This window comes from Anabrus simplex, chromosome 3 (genome assembly GCF_040414725.1).
Source record: "Anabrus simplex isolate iqAnaSimp1 chromosome 3, ASM4041472v1, whole genome shotgun sequence".
NCBI classification, from domain to species: Eukaryota; Metazoa; Arthropoda; class Insecta; order Orthoptera; family Tettigoniidae; genus Anabrus; species Anabrus simplex.
The window spans coordinates 295,998,735-296,018,667 of record NC_090267.1 but is presented as its reverse complement, the minus strand read 5'-3'; the positions used below and the strand labels follow the sequence as shown (position 1 = coordinate 296,018,667).

At 40.3% G+C, this 19,933-nt stretch overlaps 1 protein-coding gene across 1 annotated transcript in view; it reads right to left on the bottom strand.

Annotated features, from left to right (window-relative positions):
* Window positions 1-18,481, bottom strand: part of LOC136866783 (carbonic anhydrase 1-like) — a 43,910-nt gene extending 25,429 nt beyond the window's left edge. The window contains exons 1-4 of the mRNA XM_068226842.1: window positions 18,461-18,481; window positions 15,341-15,488; window positions 10,815-10,910; window positions 937-1,104 (exon numbers count right to left, since the gene is read on the bottom strand). Of these exons, the coding sequence (XP_068082943.1) occupies window positions 937-1,104; window positions 10,815-10,910; window positions 15,341-15,488; window positions 18,461-18,481 (433 nt within the window). The remainder of the gene's footprint in view (window positions 1-936; window positions 1,105-10,814; window positions 10,911-15,340; window positions 15,489-18,460) is intronic.
* Between the last annotated feature and the right edge of the window lie 1,452 nt (window positions 18,482-19,933).

Below are 19,933 nucleotides of genomic sequence, written 5' to 3'. Positions count from 1 at the left end.
GCGGCTGTTAGCTTGCATCCGGGAGATAGTAGGTTCGAATCCCACTATCGGCAGCCCTGAAAATGGTTTTCCGTGGTTTCCCATTTTCACACCAGGCAAATGCTGGGGCTGTACCTTAATTAAGGCCACGGCCGCTTCCTTCCAACTCTAGGCCTTTCCTATCCCATCGTCGCCATAAGACCTATCTGTGTCGGTGCGACGTAAAGCCCCTAGCAAAAAAAAGATATGCATATGATTTAAAAATCACTGAATACACTAGGGATTTATAGGAAGACCAGAACAGTTTCTTTCAATTTTCTCTTATGCTATTGATTTCCTGTAAAATCCGTAGACTGAAATGCCAACCTTCATTTTAAACAAATTTTGTTATGTACGTAATTTCGCTTACTCTTCAAATGACGGAGAAAATTACTATTTTCTGCGTTGGATGACGGATACCCTCACAGGCCGACAACGTACCTGCCAGTTACCATGGCAACGTCTCTGGCTGCTTGTAACAGTGAAGTAACGTAATGCCATTGTCGTTATTATTCCTGTTCTTCGTTGGGTAGAAGGCAAGAGAAACGCCAATCTGCCATTCTGCGGTTTATTTCTATCTTTATAATGAAAACTTCCCATCTCCATTGTGAATAGTATCAGGCAAGGGAGCCTGCCATTATACAGCAGTAGAAATTCACGAACTCGATTGTGAATAGCAGTAGGAAACGTGGCCTGCCGTTATCATCAAAACTTCCCAACGTGCACCGTACATCGGAAGAAACGTATGCAGTCCTCCCCGTGGCTTTTCTTGGATAACGCTAAGGCACATGCAATTTAATATACATTTTCTCATTGCGTGTACAGTAGTTTATATACAAATCCCTATACAATATAGAATACCGTAGCAAAGCATGGGTACATTTGCTAGTATGTAAACATAATTTATTAGAAACGTACCTGTACCACATTCATTGGACATTCTCATGGACAGCGGCTGACATGAGTATCCCGACCACACCAAGCAGGAGTCGGAGTTCACAGCAACTACCTGGCGGGTAACGATGTTGACTGGTGATTGGTTCTCTCCCGCACATTCTGGGAACTCGTGCTTCCACATGTGCGGCCCTATAGAACGTATAAGCAGTAGTTTAAAATTCAGTATTTCATAAAATACAAGTCTATATGTAAATAGCATATCCTCCTCCTTCCTTGGCCTTTTCACGATTACTTAGGGTAGGCATTACATGTGAATTAGGATGGCTTATCATGACCGTATGCCTTCCTGGTGCAACCCTACGTGGAGGGATGTATTTACTATTCTTTGTTCCTGTGGTGGCTGGCAGTGTGTTGCATTTTGCGTATTTGAAGAGATAGGTATTAGACGAACATAAGCATCCAGTCCCTGAGCCAGAGGAATTAGCTAATCAGATGCGGCTAAAATCCACAGCCCGACCTAGAATCAAAGCCGACACCCTCTGAACCGGCGGTCACTACGTTGACCAACAACTACGGAGCCAAACATGTAAATATATGCATTCATTTATTTACTTGTTTGTCAAATTTTCCAAATATGATTGTAAGTTGCTTCCAAGTTATTTTACTCATATTTTCAATATTTGTCTTTATAGCTGTTACAGAAGAATGCTGAAGGTGAGATGGATAGATCGAATCACGAATGAAGTGATACTGAATCGAATTGGTGAGAGGAGATCCATTTGGCTAAATTTGACAAGAAGAGACAGAATGATAAGACACATCTTAAGACACCCAGGACTTGTGCAGTTGGTTTTTGAAGGAAGTGTAGGTGGTAAGAACGGTAGGGTTAGACCAAGGTATGAATGTGACAAGCAGATTAGAGCAGATGTAGGATGCAGTAGTTACGTAGAAATGAAAAGGTTAGCACGGATAGGGTGGCATGGACAGCTGCATCAAACCAGTCTATGGACTGATGACTCAAACAACAACAGCTGTTTCACAGATTATGTCGCACCAAATTGCTTGTAGTTTTCTTGTTCTTTTCTTTTAATCCTATAAAGTTATTCAGATTCCTAAAATTCCATATAATAAAACCAAACCAAATCCCATGGCACTACAGCCCTTGAAGGGCCTTGGCCTACCAAGCGACCGCTGCTCAGCCTGAAGACCTGCAGATTACGAGGTGTCGTGTGGTCAGTACGACGAATCCTTTCGGCCGTTATTCTTGGCTTTCTAGACCGGGAAAATTCCATATAATAATAATAATAATAATAATAATAATAATAATAATAATAATAATAATAATAATAGTCTCCGTAGCTCAGGCGCCGGCGCGCCGGCCTCCTTTCACTGCTGGGTTTCGTGATTCAAATCTCAGTCACTCCAAGTGAGATTTTTGCTGGACAAAACGGAAGCGAGATAGGTTTTTCTCCGGGTACTCCGGTTTTCCCTGTCATCTTTCATTCCAGCAACACTCTCGAATATCATTTAATTTCATCTGTTAGTTACTCATCATTGCCCCAGAGGAGTGCGAAAGACTTCGACAGCCTGCACAATTTCGATCCTCGCCGCTAGATGGGGGCTTCAATCATCCCATTCCTGACCCGGTCGAATTACTGTAAACAGATGCGTGGATTTTCGCTTTCAATGATGATGATGATAATAATAATAATAATAATAATAATAATAATAATAATAATAATAACTCACCAATTGGTTAGTCGGCTGAAGAGATCGCGTATAATGCTCTAGGTCAGCCATTCCCAAAGCGTGGTCCCCTGGGGGGCCGCGACGGTAGTCTAACGGGTCCGCATTTATAATAAAAGTTATAAATATTTAAAGAGCGAAATTTCATTGTATAAACACAATTCATAGATCATTATTCTAAATTTAGGATCATGTGTCTTCACTGATGTATAACTTACATACATTATAAGCATATTTTTGGCTGATAAATGGTAGGCGTGCCTTTGCTGGCGGGACCTAGTGTTTACAGTGCGCTATGTCTTCTGGTATGGGCTAGAGCAATTTTGTTACTTTCATTGATCTGTCTCAGCTTTATCCTTGGCTTTGACAAAATGAAAGTGACTGAGGTATGAGTGATGCTAGTAATGCCATTCCTTCTGTAGCCAGTCCCTGCTATGAATGGTGTGAAAATATTGCTCATAGGGTCAGTTGGTGCATGCATTTCAGTGGGCTTGGCAGACTGATGTGTAATAGCAAATTCTGGCTCGGTGAGGAAAGCAACGGGAAACTACCTCACTCCTCATTTCCCTAGTACGCCTCTTCAGTGATGCCTAGGCTATCTATGACAGCTGATGGCAGATCTGTTGAGGATCCAACCAGCCTTCGGACTGAGGACTAAACATACATACAAATGGTAGGCCCTACAAGTTGGCAGTATTTTGTGAAGACCTTGTATCACAACTCCATATCTCTGACCGACTTTTGGGTCCATGGTATTTAGGAAATACTGCGTTTAATGCTTATCGTGACAACATGCCAATGGAGTCCACCTTTTCTGCTCTCACACAAATGAAAAAGAATTACAGAAACAGAACTAATGTTGAGGCTGATCTTCAGTTCGGACGACTACGCTTGTAAAACGCTTGGGCCGATTGCAGAAACGGTGTTTAGACGATGTCTACGGTTAAAAAATATCTAAGTATGGCTGCCGCATTGCAGAGACGTTTTTTTTTTTTTTTCAATTAAGACACTGTCTAAAACCGATGTTCAACCGGCCGTGTTTAAACGCTGATGAGAACATTGTTTAATCTCAAATGTGAGGAGTGAATCACAATCAGAGGTTATGTACCATGCAACATATAAAGTGCATTATCATGTTGAGACGATTCAGGGAATAAAGATTAGTCCGACGGCCTCTCTGTGGGACGTCCACTGCGAAATCGCGGCAATTCATTTGAAATGTACGGGGAGGTACAGCTTAAATTAAGATTTCACTTTTCAAGAGACTTGTTTCTTGAGACTGACAAAGAGACAGTCCGGTCATGTCAACTTGACTACAATTCTTAGCGTCAGATATATTTCATTACACATGTCAGAATTATTGTCCCAATCGTCAGAGGGCTGTCACATACATCAACCGGGAGGGATTCACTATTATGTTCTGCCAAGTAAGCACACATAATAGTGAAAACTCAAAAGTAGGTTGTATGTGGTTTTTATATAGACCTATAATCGTCGCGCTAATTCAGATAAATTTTCGGCAACTATGAGATAGGAAAACGCAAGTGGTGGTGATTATTGCTTAAAGAGGACTACTGGGGAAGAAGAGCCGTGGCCATAATAACAGCCCTAGTATTTGCCTGGTGTAAAAGTAAGAAAACTACAGGAAACAATCTTCAGGGCTGCCGATGATGCGTTTCGAACCTACGATCTCCAGAATCTATATGGCCCGTACAACACATTCGGTTGCACATTACTATCTTCTCTTCGTCGAAGCTATTTACGAGTAGATTACACTCACCTTAACAACGCTATAATCAAAGCTTCACTTCCCCGTACGGTGGCGTGTAGCTTTAGTGTCGATAATATTATATGAGATTTAATTTCCACCGAAAGCGATATTCTTATCTGTGGGCAAGTAATGCTCAAGCTTAGCCATATTTGAGTAATCCGTATTGTGTAGGAAGACAAACAGCTGACTTGCGTTCGGCGCGCGCACCGACGAATTTCATTGTTTGCGACAAGCAAAGAGTTGCATGAAAGATACTTCTATCTCCATTTTCAAACCAATATTGAAAGTTTAAATGATGTCTAGTTAAACACCGGCTGAGCATTGTTTATGCAATGGAAGATCATGCTTGATTTAGACGTTGTCTAAGACTTACAAGTAGTCATCGTGTCTGCAATCGGCCCAAACATTTTGGAAAAACCTGCTCTAGGTTGTAGAATCAAATCCCAGCGGAGTCGATTAGCATTTATACGATAGAACCGTGTCAGTAGACTTACTGGCGCGTTATTTTTATTCATTTTGACTACACAGTAAAATACAAAACAAACACTCGAAAACGAGTAAGTTGATTTTCCAAGAAAAACTCCTCTTCATCCGTGAGTCCGTAGATGACTGTACAGCCTCGACAGTGGCCTGAGTGAGCGTAGCGAGGAACTGTTATTCTTGTTTCCCATGTAAGATCACCGCATGGTTAGAGCATCTGATTGGTTAGAAGCTATACTGTACAGTGTCAACTTGTTAACAGCGGTGATCTAAAAACAGAAATTCTACTGCTAGTCGAACACATTTTATAATATCAACGAAACGTTCAGACATAAGGACTTTATTACTTCAAATCTGCCTGAATTAATGATTCTCCTGCATGCATTTATTAGAAAAGAATGGGACATATGTACATACTTCTTCGTTATAGACTCTTATGCCTTTCAGAGTTCAGTCTGTAAGTACCCTCTTTGGGTAGGTACGATAGAATAACACCCCCGGTATCTACTACCTGTCGTAAGAGGGACTACATGGGGCCTCAGTGACTCTCTACACGGAAGCATGGGTTGGCAACAACGGGGCCCTTACCTGAGTCTTAGCATTGCTTCCACTTACTTGTGCCAGGCTCCTCACTTTAACTTATCCTATCCGACGTCCCTTCGTCAACTCTCTTTTCCGACCCCGACGGTATTAGGTCCCGTAGCCTAGGGAGTCTTTCATTTTCACGCCCTTGGCCCTTGACTTCCTACGGCCCATACCTCCATTTTTCGAAATGTTGGACCCCCTTCCATTTTCCCCTCTGACTAGTGTTAATAGAGAATGGTTACCCTGTTGTACTTCCTCTTAAAACAATAACCACCACCACCACCACCTCAGTCTGTAGGCCTGTACTTGCAACTAGCTTTGTGGTCTTGTTTAATTTCAAATTTATTTTCATTAAATCATTAAAACTGATTCTAACCATCATTGCCTTTGTCTCCATCTGCTTCTCTTACCGTCCATGTTGGGTCCATTATTCTTCTAGATAAACTATTCTCCTCCATTCCAGAAAGATGGATAAATCCGCAAAGCATAAAAGAAATGTTCTGAATTGTACGAAAAAGCTGAAATACTTGCTGAATAAGATGGGAAAGGGAGTTGGTGACGCAATTAATGGCAGGATTTCATGTGGGAAGTACGGCATTATAGCCTACGTTATTACAAAGTAAGCAAGTCAGTTTCGAAGTTTCGTAGTGAATTCGGAATCAGAAAAACCTGTTGAAAATCGTGTTTCTTCACCAGTCTCGCAGTGAAGAAATAGACCGTGTACTTTATGAGTGGGTTTCACTTAAAGAGATCGGACGTTGCCTGTGTTTCATGACCACTTCCGCAAGAAAAAGCAAGATAATTTCATTTTTAAATGGATATTTCGGGTGACTCTATTTATTCCGTTGACAGGTTTAAAAACTTCGCCTTTCACGTCACAGCCAGGATGATCGTCATACGAATAAAAATCATGGTACCGTATTACCCTATTTTCTTGTACGTTTTTGTAGCAATTTTACCAGTTATATTAATTATTGACTGTTGCTATTAAGAACATTGTATTTTGAGAGAAAGGCAATTACAGCTTTCACCTTTTCTTACCAATTGTACACAGTTTTCATGATATCGAGCGGAAATAATAATGGCGTGTGGCCTCCGGAGAGGCCTGGTGTAGGTCTTTTGATTTGGCATACTCAGGTGACCTGCGAAAGTAAACTCGTGTCTTCATCCCGAGGTGGTGCAGCTCTTTTCAGGCACAGTGAACCAACCCCCACTACCAATCACCTATTTCCAGACCCAGCTTCTGCGCCAAGACAGTGTTAAAAATCCACTCAATATGTTTAGACTCTGCAAATATCACGTTACTTGGCAAAGGCTCAACCACAACTAACGTCAGTCATTGTTGCACACTTAGAGGTATAAGGTGATACCATTGACATCTGTAGAAAACAATAAACACTAAAAAGTGGATTACCCTCAAAGAACTATGACGACCTAGCTATGAATACGAACAAATTTGGAAATAATTTAATTACAATAAATGTTTAGTTATATTCTTATGAAAAAGTTTTTTTTATGTTTCCTTTTCATTCACTTTTATGAGCTAAAAATGAACGTTTTATTATCGGAAAGCGCCAAAAATCCTAGTTTAAAGTAGAAGAAATGAAGTTCAATTTACGAAAGTTATTGTGTGTGTATATTAGGGTGTCCCTTATTTTTCAAATTTTTAATTTTGCAATGCATAGGTTATTGTTTTATTCATTTGGGCCTAAAACACCCAAAAACAATATTTTTCCTTATTTGGAACAGTGCAACCCGTGCCGACTCGCGCGCAAACATGTCCTTGCGTCACAAGAGTGGCGCGCTCTCATTGTTATTGTCAATTAGTTTTCGCTTATCGGGTAGCTATCACGGATTGTTTTATATTTCGAAGATGTCAGTGGAACTAAGGAGCAATAAAAAAGAATTTTCTTGGTTGGTGAAGTAAATCACCAAATAACAGGCGCAAAATTACCATCTAATCGCTAAGTTCTCGCAGTTCTATTTTTCAACATACGTGAGGTTAAGTTGACTGTTGGTGAAAGCGCAAATCTTGTCATTCGGGAGTGCAATATATTCTGGGAAAAGGCTAGAATACTTACTAGAGCTGTGCCTAATAGTGTTAAGAAGTTAGTGGATCTTTATCAGGTCTGGCGAGAACTGCAAAAAAATAGCAAGAAGATTCAGGATTTACATAGGCGCCGCGAAGAGAATTTTCAACTTGAATTAGATAATTTTTTCGATATCGCACATGCTGATGCTCTTGAAAGAATAAAATCGAAGAAGATAAAATATTTTTGCAAAAGCAAAGAGAGCCGGGTGCCTAGCGGGTGTTGACAAAATGTTGGCTGATATTGAAGAAAGGGCCAGGCTGAGAAAACTCGCAGAAAATAAAAAGAGACTAAAGCAAATGCCTTTCGCGAGCTCATTGGAATCTGCAACTTTACAGACTTTTGATACACATGAAGACGTAGAAGAACAATCCACAAGCTCTGAAGAAAGCCTGGAAGAATCTGTGCCTTCCACATCTCAATCTGTAAGTTCTTTAGCTACGTCGACAAGAAGAGGAAGAAAAGATTTTATCACTTCTACATTAGTTGCAACTTTAGACAGATGTCAACTAAGCATCAGAGATTCTGTTTACATAATTCAGTCTGTAGTAGAAGCACTTGGTCTTAGTTCTGACAATTACCTGATCAACAAATCTTCTATTCAACGCGTTCGAACACAAATGAGAAAAGATAAAGCGAGATCCATTACATCCGATTTTCAGAATAACGTGCCCGAAGTAGTTACTGTTCATTGGGATGGAAAATTGTTACCTGCTCTGGACGTAGAAGTTTTAAAGAAGAACGCCTACCATTTATTACTTCATATGACGAGGAAGAACAACTTCTTGCTGTGCCGAAGTTAGACAACTCTTCCGGCAAAGAGCAAGCTAAAGTAGTGTCAAATGCCCTTCATGACTGGAACCTGGATGATAAGGTACAAATAATGTGCTGCGATACAACAGCATCTAATACAGGACGCTTGAACGGAGCTTGTGTGCTTTTAGAGCAAAAACTAGAAAGAGAGTTGTTACTCCTTCTTTGCCGCCATCATATTTACAAACTGGTGCTCAAAAGTGTGTTTGAATCAAAGATTCAACAAATCACTAGCAGTCCTGATATTCCGCTGTTCAAAAAGTTTAGAGACAACTGGAAGAATATTAATCCTAGTACCATCGAACCGTGCACTAATTTTGTCCAACAACATCTCTGTGAGGCAAATATTATTGAATTGGTGTTTTTTTTAACAATGAGCTGGCAATATCGACTGTACAAGATGATTATTGCGAGCTCATGAGGTCGCTATTGTTTTTCTGGGTTGATACATTAAAAATAAAATAAAAATCAGACCTCCTGGTGCAATGCATCAAGCACGATGGATGGCAAGAGCTATTTACTCCTTAAAAATGTGTTTACTGAAGTCCCAGTTTAAAATGAGCGCTAAGGACAAACAAGCTTTACAAGATGTTTGTTTATTCATTGTGGCAGTTAACGTGAAGCCCTGGCTTGGATGCAGTTTGGCGATAAAAGCGCCGAATCAAGATTTTTGTTTTTTAAAGACCTTAAAAGATTACGAGAAAGTTGACAAGTTGATTTCCAATGCAGCTTTAAACAAGTTCAGTCAACACTTGTGGTACTTGTCAGAGGAAATAGCCATCCTTTCAATTTTTGATAACGAAGTTGATGAGGAGACTAAAGGAAACATTGTAGAAAACTTACAAAAAGAAAGCTTTGGTGATTCCGGAAAGAGATATGTTCCATCGAAAGAAGAGATGTCTGGCTCTCTATATGGTACGTAGTAGCCCAGTAGTGTTTAATCTGGTATTTAATTTAGAACTTATTTGTTTTATTTATAGGCATTATAAGTAGTTTTATCTTGTTTTAGGGACATCTTTGAGTGATTTTGTTTCCGTCAAGAGTAAAGATTTATTTTCACGACTGAAACTTGACAGAAATTGTATCTTCATGGAAAGACAACGTGGCGCTTGTGGAAGCTAAAAAGAAGGTTTCTACTAAAAGCAGTTAATGACACAGCTGAAAGAGCTGTTAAACTAATGACAGACTTTCATGGTTTGATTACCGCAGATGAAGAACAGAAGCAGTTCTTATTACATTGTGTGCAAGAACATAGAAAAATTCACCCAGACTGTAAAAAAGAGACTTTGAAGGGGAAATTATCCAAATGAATAACTATAAAAATTGTATCTTTTTGTTACTTACAAGAAGAGCATTATATAAATTTCTGTTTTCATTTATATTTCTCTAAAATAATTGTTTTGAGTGCTCATCTACAACTACAGTTAAGAGACCCTTTAAGCAGCTGTTTTCTAAAACTTTTAGGCCCCGTCGGCACGAGTTAAAATTAATGTAGGAAGTTGAAATTCTGTACTTGGGTAACTAATAGACTAATAAACACAATAACGGGGTATGCGTTTCAATAAATGAAAAACCATTTTCCTTGCCCTTTTAAGGGACACCCTAGTGTATATATATTATATGCAAACTACAAAACGTATGACACAGCGCACCACTCCAACAAAAATGTACAACAACAAAATAATTCCGTATCCTAGGCCTAAGAGCTCCAAGTTGAGCTGTTAGCACACTCCTAGACGGGAGAATGTAATAAATGAATTAAAATTAACTCTCAACTAGTTAACGTGCTGGAAAACGAAAACTCATGTTAAACGTTATGACAGTGTCAGTGTGTGTTCTAGTTTTCAGGGAAACTCGGCTTATTCTGCAGTATTATTGTGTGTCGTCTCATTGTGCTCCACCTGGGTCTTTCTAATGTTTTATTGTGCACTGCAATACAATATATGTGAGTAGTGTTTTTTTTAATTTTTTTTTTTTTTTTCAATGGCACGTACTATTCAACTTCCTCTAGATGGTGGTTGCTGTTGTAGACTAAGCATTCCGAACATAACCTTATATCAACCCACTACTTCTGTTACTTAATATGATTTGCTTTATAGTATGGAATTGTGGATTCGTAGGCGTCACACTTCTCTTTACGGGTGTCCGCAGGTTAGGTTTCAGAGGCCTCAGTTTTAACTGTAGGGCCAACTGCTCAGTTTATTAAATCTCTAGTTTATCCCAATTTCGGTCAATTGAAACGTACTTGGTGCAAACGGAAGAGTGGAAATTTAAAGCAAGTTCCTCACACGTCTTCACTGTAAAATTAGAGAGCAAGTAGTAATTATTTTAAAGTATTGGATTTTAATTATAAATCGTTCCATCGGATTATTTTTTATTAAAATATGAAATTATAATGTCTATGTTTCACTTACCATTGTAACTTTCGTAACCGTAGCTGAAGACAGGCTTGCCACTTTTACTTGCCGAGAATTGTTTATAAGAATCTAGGAATTCAGAGAGTACGTAGGCTGAAATATGAAATACGAAATAAGTATATTATGGCTCTTGTAAATAAAGATACACAACTTATTTTAAATTAACTCTAAAAAGAATAAATTATGTAAAGGTGTCATTACTTCAAGAGACAAAACAAAATTACTAGGTCCTTTTAATATTTCAAATACCATACATTTGAGAAATCATACGCTTCAAGATTAGTAAAATATTCGAAGAGAAAGAAGCACATCAACATGGAGCTTTATGTGAATGATGGTTCCTTCAATACCCAAAAGCCAAGAAATATGCTGCATCAAACTCGCAGGGAGAGGCAGCGAAAATTTACCGGCTCTTTAGCCAGTCCTGCCGCGCAGGTAGACTGGGGAAATGCTTACTTTGCTCCCGAGTGGTGGGGATAAAGTCCGCGGTTAGGCAACGCAGCGAACATGGTTAGCGGTAAGCAGAGGGAATGAATATTTAGCTTACAAGTAGAGTTCTTTGCTAAGCCTATGTTATTAGTGTTCACTTCCTACACTTGTTGTTGAACATTATTTTTATTAGCTATCAGTATGGTGACTTATAGAATTAGACAACGAATAATTAGTCGTTGACTAATTTTAGAGGTGGAGATACAAAGTGTTCGGATTTTTTTTTTTTTTTTTTTTTTTACGCTGACGCAACGTTTGTATCGAGAACAATGGACATCATTTTCAACAGCTGCTGATAAAATCTACATTAGTTTTCAACTTCATTCATTATTAACTCTTAGCCTACTGTAAAGAAACTATACATCCGTCCGCGCTGCTACACCTTACCGGTGAGTCTAGCAATGGGTTACGGGTAATCTTTGTCTCCAATGTCCGCTACATTGTTTGGAAAATTTTCGCTGCCCCTCCCTGTAGAGCAGGGGCATATCCTCCCTGCATTAGATATAAATGTGTAGACGGATCCGAATCTCAGGATCTCAGAGTTGTAAGAGTGAGAGTCGACCCTGTTGAATCCAACCTTCATTATACTTTCCCGTGCCAAGTTCCTCTCTTTCATCTCTTTTGTGTTTGCCTTTCTGGCTGAGTGTTCAGTGTCTTGGTCTTCGGTTCTCAGGGCCCCGGGTTCGATTCCTAACCAAGTTGAGAAACGTTAATCGTAAACTGTTAATTTCCTTGGCTCGGGAACTAGGTAGAGAGAAATATGATTTATTAAACAATTAACGTCCCGTATGTATGGTCTTCCAACAATGGACAAAGTATACTGTAAACAAATGAAATGAAAATGTAAAGCTACAAAGCTGAGACCTAACTTACATTATAAGCAGGCTGAGTGAAGGCAGGCAAAACAAAATGGACATTCGTCTTTTAGGTATACTGACCTATATTGTATTATGAACATTACAGCATCAATCACTCACCCAACAATTATATCAAAATGAATACACAGTAAGAAATTAAAAAATCATGTGAAAATGGATTAAAAAATGGAGCATTAGACAAGGTACATTTAGGGAATACATGAGACACAATTAACTCAAAAACGTTCAGCTGTAATGTAGTACATTTTGAGATACGGTAATGCATACAGCGTCTGACTAATCTCATTCTCCAAGTTCAACATTTAAACCGCCCTGTTCATGGAAATGTACAAACTAGAATATTTATAGCTATCCGATTTCATAACCGCAGAATATATGAATTTAAGATGGTCATTGCTCGTAGTTCAATGGAGTACAACAGCAAACACTCGAAAACGAGTAGGCTGGTCTTCCAGGCAGAACTCCTCTTCATCTATGAGGCCGTAGGTGACTGTCCAACCCAATACGGGAAGCACACAATTTGGCGCAGAGATGGCATATAGTCCCACGTGGAGCAGCCACTGTTCTCCTATTCGCTCTTTTTCTTTCCTACGTTGCCTCATCATTCGCTATTCGCCTACGGTTTTCTTCGAAAAGTAGTATGCCGCGATGAACTAATGAGTTTTTAACATCAATGTGGCACTTCTTCAAGTTAGCCTTAATTTCATCCTGAAATCGCTTCCTCTGACCTCCCAAACAACGTTTACCCACTGTTAACTCAGAGTAAAACACTTGCTTGGGAATACGATTATCGGGCATGCGTATTACATGCCCTATCCATCGTAACTGCCGTCATATCAGTCTAGAATAGTTTCAAGGTGGAAATATATTTCTGTGGTGGCTCAGTTCGGTGGTATTTGAAGGTGCTCAAATACGTCAGCCTCGTGTCGGAAGATTTACTGGCAGGTAAAAGAACTCCGCGGGACTAAATTCCGGCACCTCGGCGTCTCCGAAAACCGAAAAAGTAGTTAGTGGGACGTAAAGCAAATAATATTAACTATTATTTCTGTGGAAAACCATGGCTTCTATACAGGTGGTCTGTGCCTCTTCAAGTACGCTAGCATTCGTGCGTCTGTCTTGCCAGGATGTACGCAGAATTCTCCTTAAACATCGTCCGGCTCTATGGCTAAGTGGTTAGCGTGCTGGGTTCGATTCCCGGCAGGGTCGGGAATTTTAACCATCATTGGTTAATTTTGCTGGCATGGGGGCTGGATGTATGTGTCGTCTACATCATCATTTCATCTTCATCACGACGCGCAGGTCGCCTACGGGTGTCAAATAGAAAGACATGTCCTCAGACACTCCCGACACTATAAGCCAAACGCCATTTCAAAAACATCGCTGGTAATATTGTTCCAGCTTTTTAATATACCGCCTGTAGCGTGTTCAGCATTCAAATGCATATAGTGAGGTGGGAACTACAACTGAATTGTATGCGAGCATCTTTGTTGCAACATCGACATCATGACTGTCATATACTCGAGATCTCGGTTTAGCAAAGGATGCTCCGGCACGGTAAACTGGATTTCCGAATCTATATTTGCGCTTTATGAGAGTATGCTGCAAAGATACAGAAATATGTTTACTACTTGAAGGCTCTCTCCGTCAATGGAGACATTCATCTGTCTATGCCCTTCTCTAGGAGCTGGTTGATAGATAATCAGTGTCCTACTGGTATTCAGTTTGAGACCAATCTTTCTGTATGCAGTTGAAAAGGATTTCAAGATTAACACTAGTTCTTCAGACAACAACAACTGCATTATCATCAGCGCATATCGTAAGTCGACTAATGTTACAGAACGTGTACGGGTCCTTGCCCTTAGACGGCTCAAATTAAACACTTTCCCCATCCATTCTATAAGTTCTCTGTATTCCTGGAGGAATAACGTCCTTGACCGGCTGCATAACAGCGGCTATATGTAATGAGAACAACCTGGGGCCGCCGAGTGACAGGCGGACGCGTTGCCCCCTACACCGCGGGGCCGGACTGTGCAAATATATACGTAATACTAAAATCTTCCGCAAAGCATCACGGTTTACAGAGTCAAATGCCTTAGTGAGATCAATGAAAGCAACAAGAGGTATATTCTGTTTTCTGCATTTCTCCTGAAGCTGTCGAGCTGTGAATTTCATATCTGTGGTTCCTATAAAAGGCCTGAAACCTCACTGGATCTCTGATACTAATTCTTCTACTAAGGGTAGTATACGATTTGTCAAAATTCGAGCAATAAACTTTACCAAGGAATAGTGATACTTCCCGATAGTTATTAATAAGGTTATGTAGACCAAAGGTATCCACGAAATGTCACTGTAATATTTGTCCCAAATGAACGTATTACACCAATGAAGTGAAAAATCTGCGGTAAATTAAGAAATACCGTCGTTACTACAGAAATATGTATACATACTTACGGGCCGTAGACAGGACTCCTTTATGTTGTATTCCGCTGCACGTGCCGTCTTTTGTTTCTTTCTTGACGTCCAGGGCTTTTGCACCGACAAATGTGAGTGCTATGTCTGTGAATTGTTATTATCTTTGTCGATATGACTAGCGCGGGCAGTTCAAACAGCAAAATAGCATGATCCCTGGACCAATAAATCTATTATTTGTTTGTTGAAAGGAAAATAGCATGATCCCTGGACCAGTAAATATATCATTTAATAAATGAGTTAGGATACAAAACGAATGACCAACATGAAGAAAAACGACACCTAATGAATTCAAACAACTTCAGTGAGCAAAGACATCACACACGAAAGTGTTAGACAAACAAAACCCATACGGAAGCGCTGCGACGTAGCAGAAAAAATAGTTGTAAGGTAGTAAAGTATGTATCCATATTATTCCCCGCAAGTAAAATATTTCGTACTATTTATTAATTTACCGCAGATTTTACACTTTATTTCAGTAAAACGAATTATTATATTCCATTTGGGTCAAATATTACAGTGACATTTCGTGGATACCTTTCGTCTACATAACCATTTTGCTATGGTCTGTTCGATCACCTTTCTTAAATATTGGAAAAATAAGACTATCTCTGATATCAGGATGCATTTCTTCAGTGTTCTAAATTTTAACAATTAGTTCGTGTACGTGTCTTATGAGTTCCTCACCACGTTCTTTGAGAGCTTCCACAGGTGTACCATCAAGACCGGTGGTCTTGTGTCGCCTTGCTTGATTAACAGCACGCTTAACTTTATCCAGTGTTGGTAGGGAAGCAAGTTGTTCTTTGATGAGTGCTTGTTCTATTAGGTCATACACCTGTTCATCAACAATTTGATTTCTGATTGAAGAAACCTTCAAAATGCTCTTTCTATCTACTCATGATGGAGCCTTGATCTTTCAGAAGTGTACTGTCATTGGACCAGAGTGGATTTCTACCAAAGGTGGTGGGACCATAAACTGCTTTCGTGGCTTGGAAGAATTGCCATAAATCATTGTCTGCTAGATATTGTAACTCCTTTGATTTAAATGTATTGTTGAGTGCACGGATTCTTCTTTGGACATTTTTGCATTGTCAAGACAAATGGCTTCTTTCTTTGCGAGAGACAGTTCATATCTTTTTGCCATGCTTGCATGGCTTTTCTCTTCTCTGTGATCAACGCTTCAATCTCTTCATCATTTCTTCAATCCAATCCTGATGTTTCTTGATATTAAATCTCATCCTTTCTTTACAAGCATTATATGGCTTTAAGAGAGTCACAGTTGGATTTACGTCGTGCTGACACGGAATGGTCTTAAGAGGAAGTAAAACGAGACAGCCATCCGCTATGAACACTAATCAGAGAGAAAAGTAATTGAAGGGGTCCAACACTTCGAAAAATGAAGGTATCGGCCAAAGAAAGGCAAGGCCACGAAATGCGTGAATGGCAGACTTCCTAGACCTCGATGCCTAATACTGTCGGGATCGGAAAAGAACAAGTGTTGACCAAGCGAAGTTGAATAGGAACGTCACATAAGTGGGAAAAATATTCTTTGAATCAGTTCATTGAATCAATGAATGGAGAAAAAGAAACTAAAAGTTGCATCCATAATAGAAAGAAAATTAGTAAAACCCAACGATCAACTCATTGTTTGAGTAAAAACTATGGTATTTATTTCGCTTTCTCCTCCTCTTAGAATTTATATAAAGGTAATATCCCTGGAAGTTCATGGTTATCTTACTGATACATGAACTCTTAATTTAAAGGATCAAAACATAGTAAACGTTTGCTAAATTTTAGATAGATGTTTGGCTTCCTATTACCACATACTAACCCGTGTTCAAGTATTTAAAATGACTTACCCACTATGATAACAGTGCCGCATAAGGCTATGATCATTAAAAGAGATAAATCGACCATACTTTTTCACACCGACGAGAGAAACCATCGAGTCGGAACCACAAAGTGTTGTTATCCACACCTGGAAAGAAATATTAGTTAGAAATGTTATTGTTGTTGTTGCTGCTGCTGTATGTTAGAGGCCTATGACATCTACTCAGTATGTGTGAGGTACGTCTGAAACGGCTACGTAGACGGAGAATATACCTGGAATTTCATGGTTATTTGTCTCTTAAATAGAAGATTATAATGGGTTTAGGGTAAACCAAGAGTACAATTTGGGGGCCATTAGTAAATATAATTAAAACATAAAAGTATATATTGTACCCTTTACATAGTCGCTTTATGGGTGCAATATGTACATATCCACGACTATTTCGTTGAACACGCGACTTTCTTCAGTAGGATTGCGCATGAACGTTCGTTTTTTTGTTTTTTTTGTTTTTGTTGAGGACTGGCATCAAAGAATGTCGAGTACTATGTCTCTGAAGTCTGAATATCTTTGTCCAGTTATTATTACGATAAGTTATATCTTTTCTTTGTAAGATGGACTCATGATCGGAGTTCGAGGCACAATCCCTAAATTTATTCTACAGCTATGGGATTCTCTCGGTCTCAGCCGGACACGACTTCACGACATCGCTATCGCCACAATACGAAGTTCAGTGACCATACTCCGTCGACAGGTAAACAAAAGGCGCCAACGCAATGCCACCGAAGAAACTCGTGAAAAGTAGTCGGTATGTACATACACATTTTTATGTTTTAATAATATTTACGAATGATCCACAAATGTTACAATTGATTTATCCTAAACCCATTATTCTATTTAAGTTAGAAATGAGCATGAAATTCGCGGGTGATTCTCCGTCTACGTATCCAGTTAGATCTTTTGGTGACAATGGGATAAGGGCCAGGAAGGGCGTGGAAATGAGATTCCCTGGGCCTCGAATGCTCTAATACCGTCGGGGTCAGAAAAAACAAGAACTGACCAAGAGAGGTCGGATAGGACGGATAAAAGTAAGGAGCCTGGTACAAGTAACTTGAAGCCACTTCAGGACTCAACTAAGGGCCCCCTGGTCTCCAACCGACGCTCCCACGCTCCCAAGCTGAGAGCCCCTAGGGCCCCTTTTAGTCGTCTAAAGCCCCAAATTTTGCCTGGTGTGTAAATGGGAAATCTCGGGAAATCATATTCAGGGCTGCCGAAGGTGTGGTTCGAATCCACCATCTCCCGAATGCAAGCGAATAGTTACTGGACAAAAACCGCATATCCAACACACTCTGTAATGCGACGTTTGGGACCGAGAAATGTGGAACAGGCTCCATTTGAACGGGAAAAGACTGTGCATAAGTATAAGAAGAAAGAAGAGGAAGAAGAATGAGAAGAAAGCAAGAAACGAGGAAAAGTTGACCAAGGGAGGTCAGATAGCAAAGATAAAGCGAGGAGCATGGCACACGAACATAGAATTAATGACAAATACAGCTAGAGGCTTCGTAGTTACCTCCTCTATCTCCAAAATCGAGAGTCCCTGTAATAAATTACTTTTTAATACTTCCGTAACGACAAGATGATACTATGGATTGCCATCACTCGCCTATAAGAATGCCACCCAATCTAGACGTGATCTCAAACAACACCTTTCGATGACCAGCGGGGACAAACTTGGCCACTGTGCTGATGTGTTAACTGTTGTACGACCAGCATTGGAAAATGGACAGAGATTGGAACATGCCGCTTGTTTCATACATTTCATGTGGATGATGATGATGATGCTGATGATGATAATGATGATGTTTTAGAACGTGTTTCGCTAAACATTACAATAGCCTCCATGTGTTCTCAAATAATGTGGAGTATTCATCCCACCTAGAATGTGGCTTTAATTTAGGGAAGTTTATTCCGATACTTACTTTATTGTTTCCATTCCTCATTGTATCGTTTTGCTGGTGACGAGCAAAGTTCAGTAACACATTATAAAATAATCTGGTAACTTAAAATTGTGACTTTTGATTTATTAGGGACAGAACCATCGTCACTTTACATAGAATCCTGTCAATTTAGTGTGGAAATAAAAAAACTTCAGGCTTAAAAATTCCGTTTCCAAGGAAACCATGTTGGCTTTTGGTGACTGATCCTAGTAACAGGTAACAATTGCTGTATTGCTATGTATATATATAAAGCAGAATGTCTGTCCGACTCGTTGGCTGAATGGTCAGCGTATTGGCCTTCGGTTCAGAGGGTCCCGGGTTCGATTCCCGGCCGGGTCGGGGATTTGAACCTTCATTGGTTAATTCCAATGGCTCGGGGGCTAGGTGTTTTTGCTGTCGCCAACATCCCTGCAATTCACACACCACACATAATACTATCCTCCACCTCAATAACACGCAGTTACCTACACGTGGCAGATGCCGCCCACTCTCATCGGAGGGTCTGCCAGTAGAATAAGTGGATGGTTCTGCGGCCTCCTCCTCCTCCTCCGGCCCTCCACAGAGGTCTCCTCCTCCACCTCCTCCTCACGCTCTCGATAGAGCCCTCCTCCTCCACAGGCTCTCGGGAGAGGCCTCCTCCTCACGCTGGCTAAGAGCGCGACCCTAACCTCACATCCGCCATCTTGGAGGGGCTTAACCTAACTTTCTATGCGTAAGAGAGCTAGCCTAACCTCATTTTTACAGCCGGATACCCTTCCTGACGCTTAAAAGAGCGACCCTAACCTCACATGCGCTATCTTGGAGGGGCTTAACCTAACTTTTTATGCGTAAGAGAGCTAGCCTAACCTCATGGAGGGGCTTAACCTCAGCTTTACGGCCGGATGCCCTTCCCGACGTCAATTGCACAAGATGGCGGCTATACATGACTCCTTATGAGACGCCTTAAGGGTGCTTGCACAAGATGGTGGCTGCAAGATGGCTGCTGCTCTTATGAGACTCCCTTGGGATGCTTGCGCAAGATGGCGGACACAAGATGGCGGCTATACATGGCTCCTTATGAGACACCTTAAGAGTGCTTGCGCAAGATGGCGGCTGCTCTTATGAGACGGCTTAAGGGTGCTTGCACAAGATGGCTGCGAGAGGGGGTGACATGTAAAATAATCGAAAACAGCCGATATTAGTGTCGAATCCATAGTTTTCGGGGTCACTGAGATGAATAGTGACACTCCGGATGCCGTTTTAGTCCAAGTTCAGCACCCATCGGCATGGTGATTCAGAAGGGGTGATAAAGAAAATATCCAAATTCACCGATATGAATGTTGTTCACACACTTTTCGGTGTCGCTCGGCTGATTGGCGACAGTCTCAGTGACAGCTGGAATCGTGTACATGCGTATCTGCCAGTAGATACGCATAACGCGACGCGTAAATACATTACGTTATAACTTATTTTTAT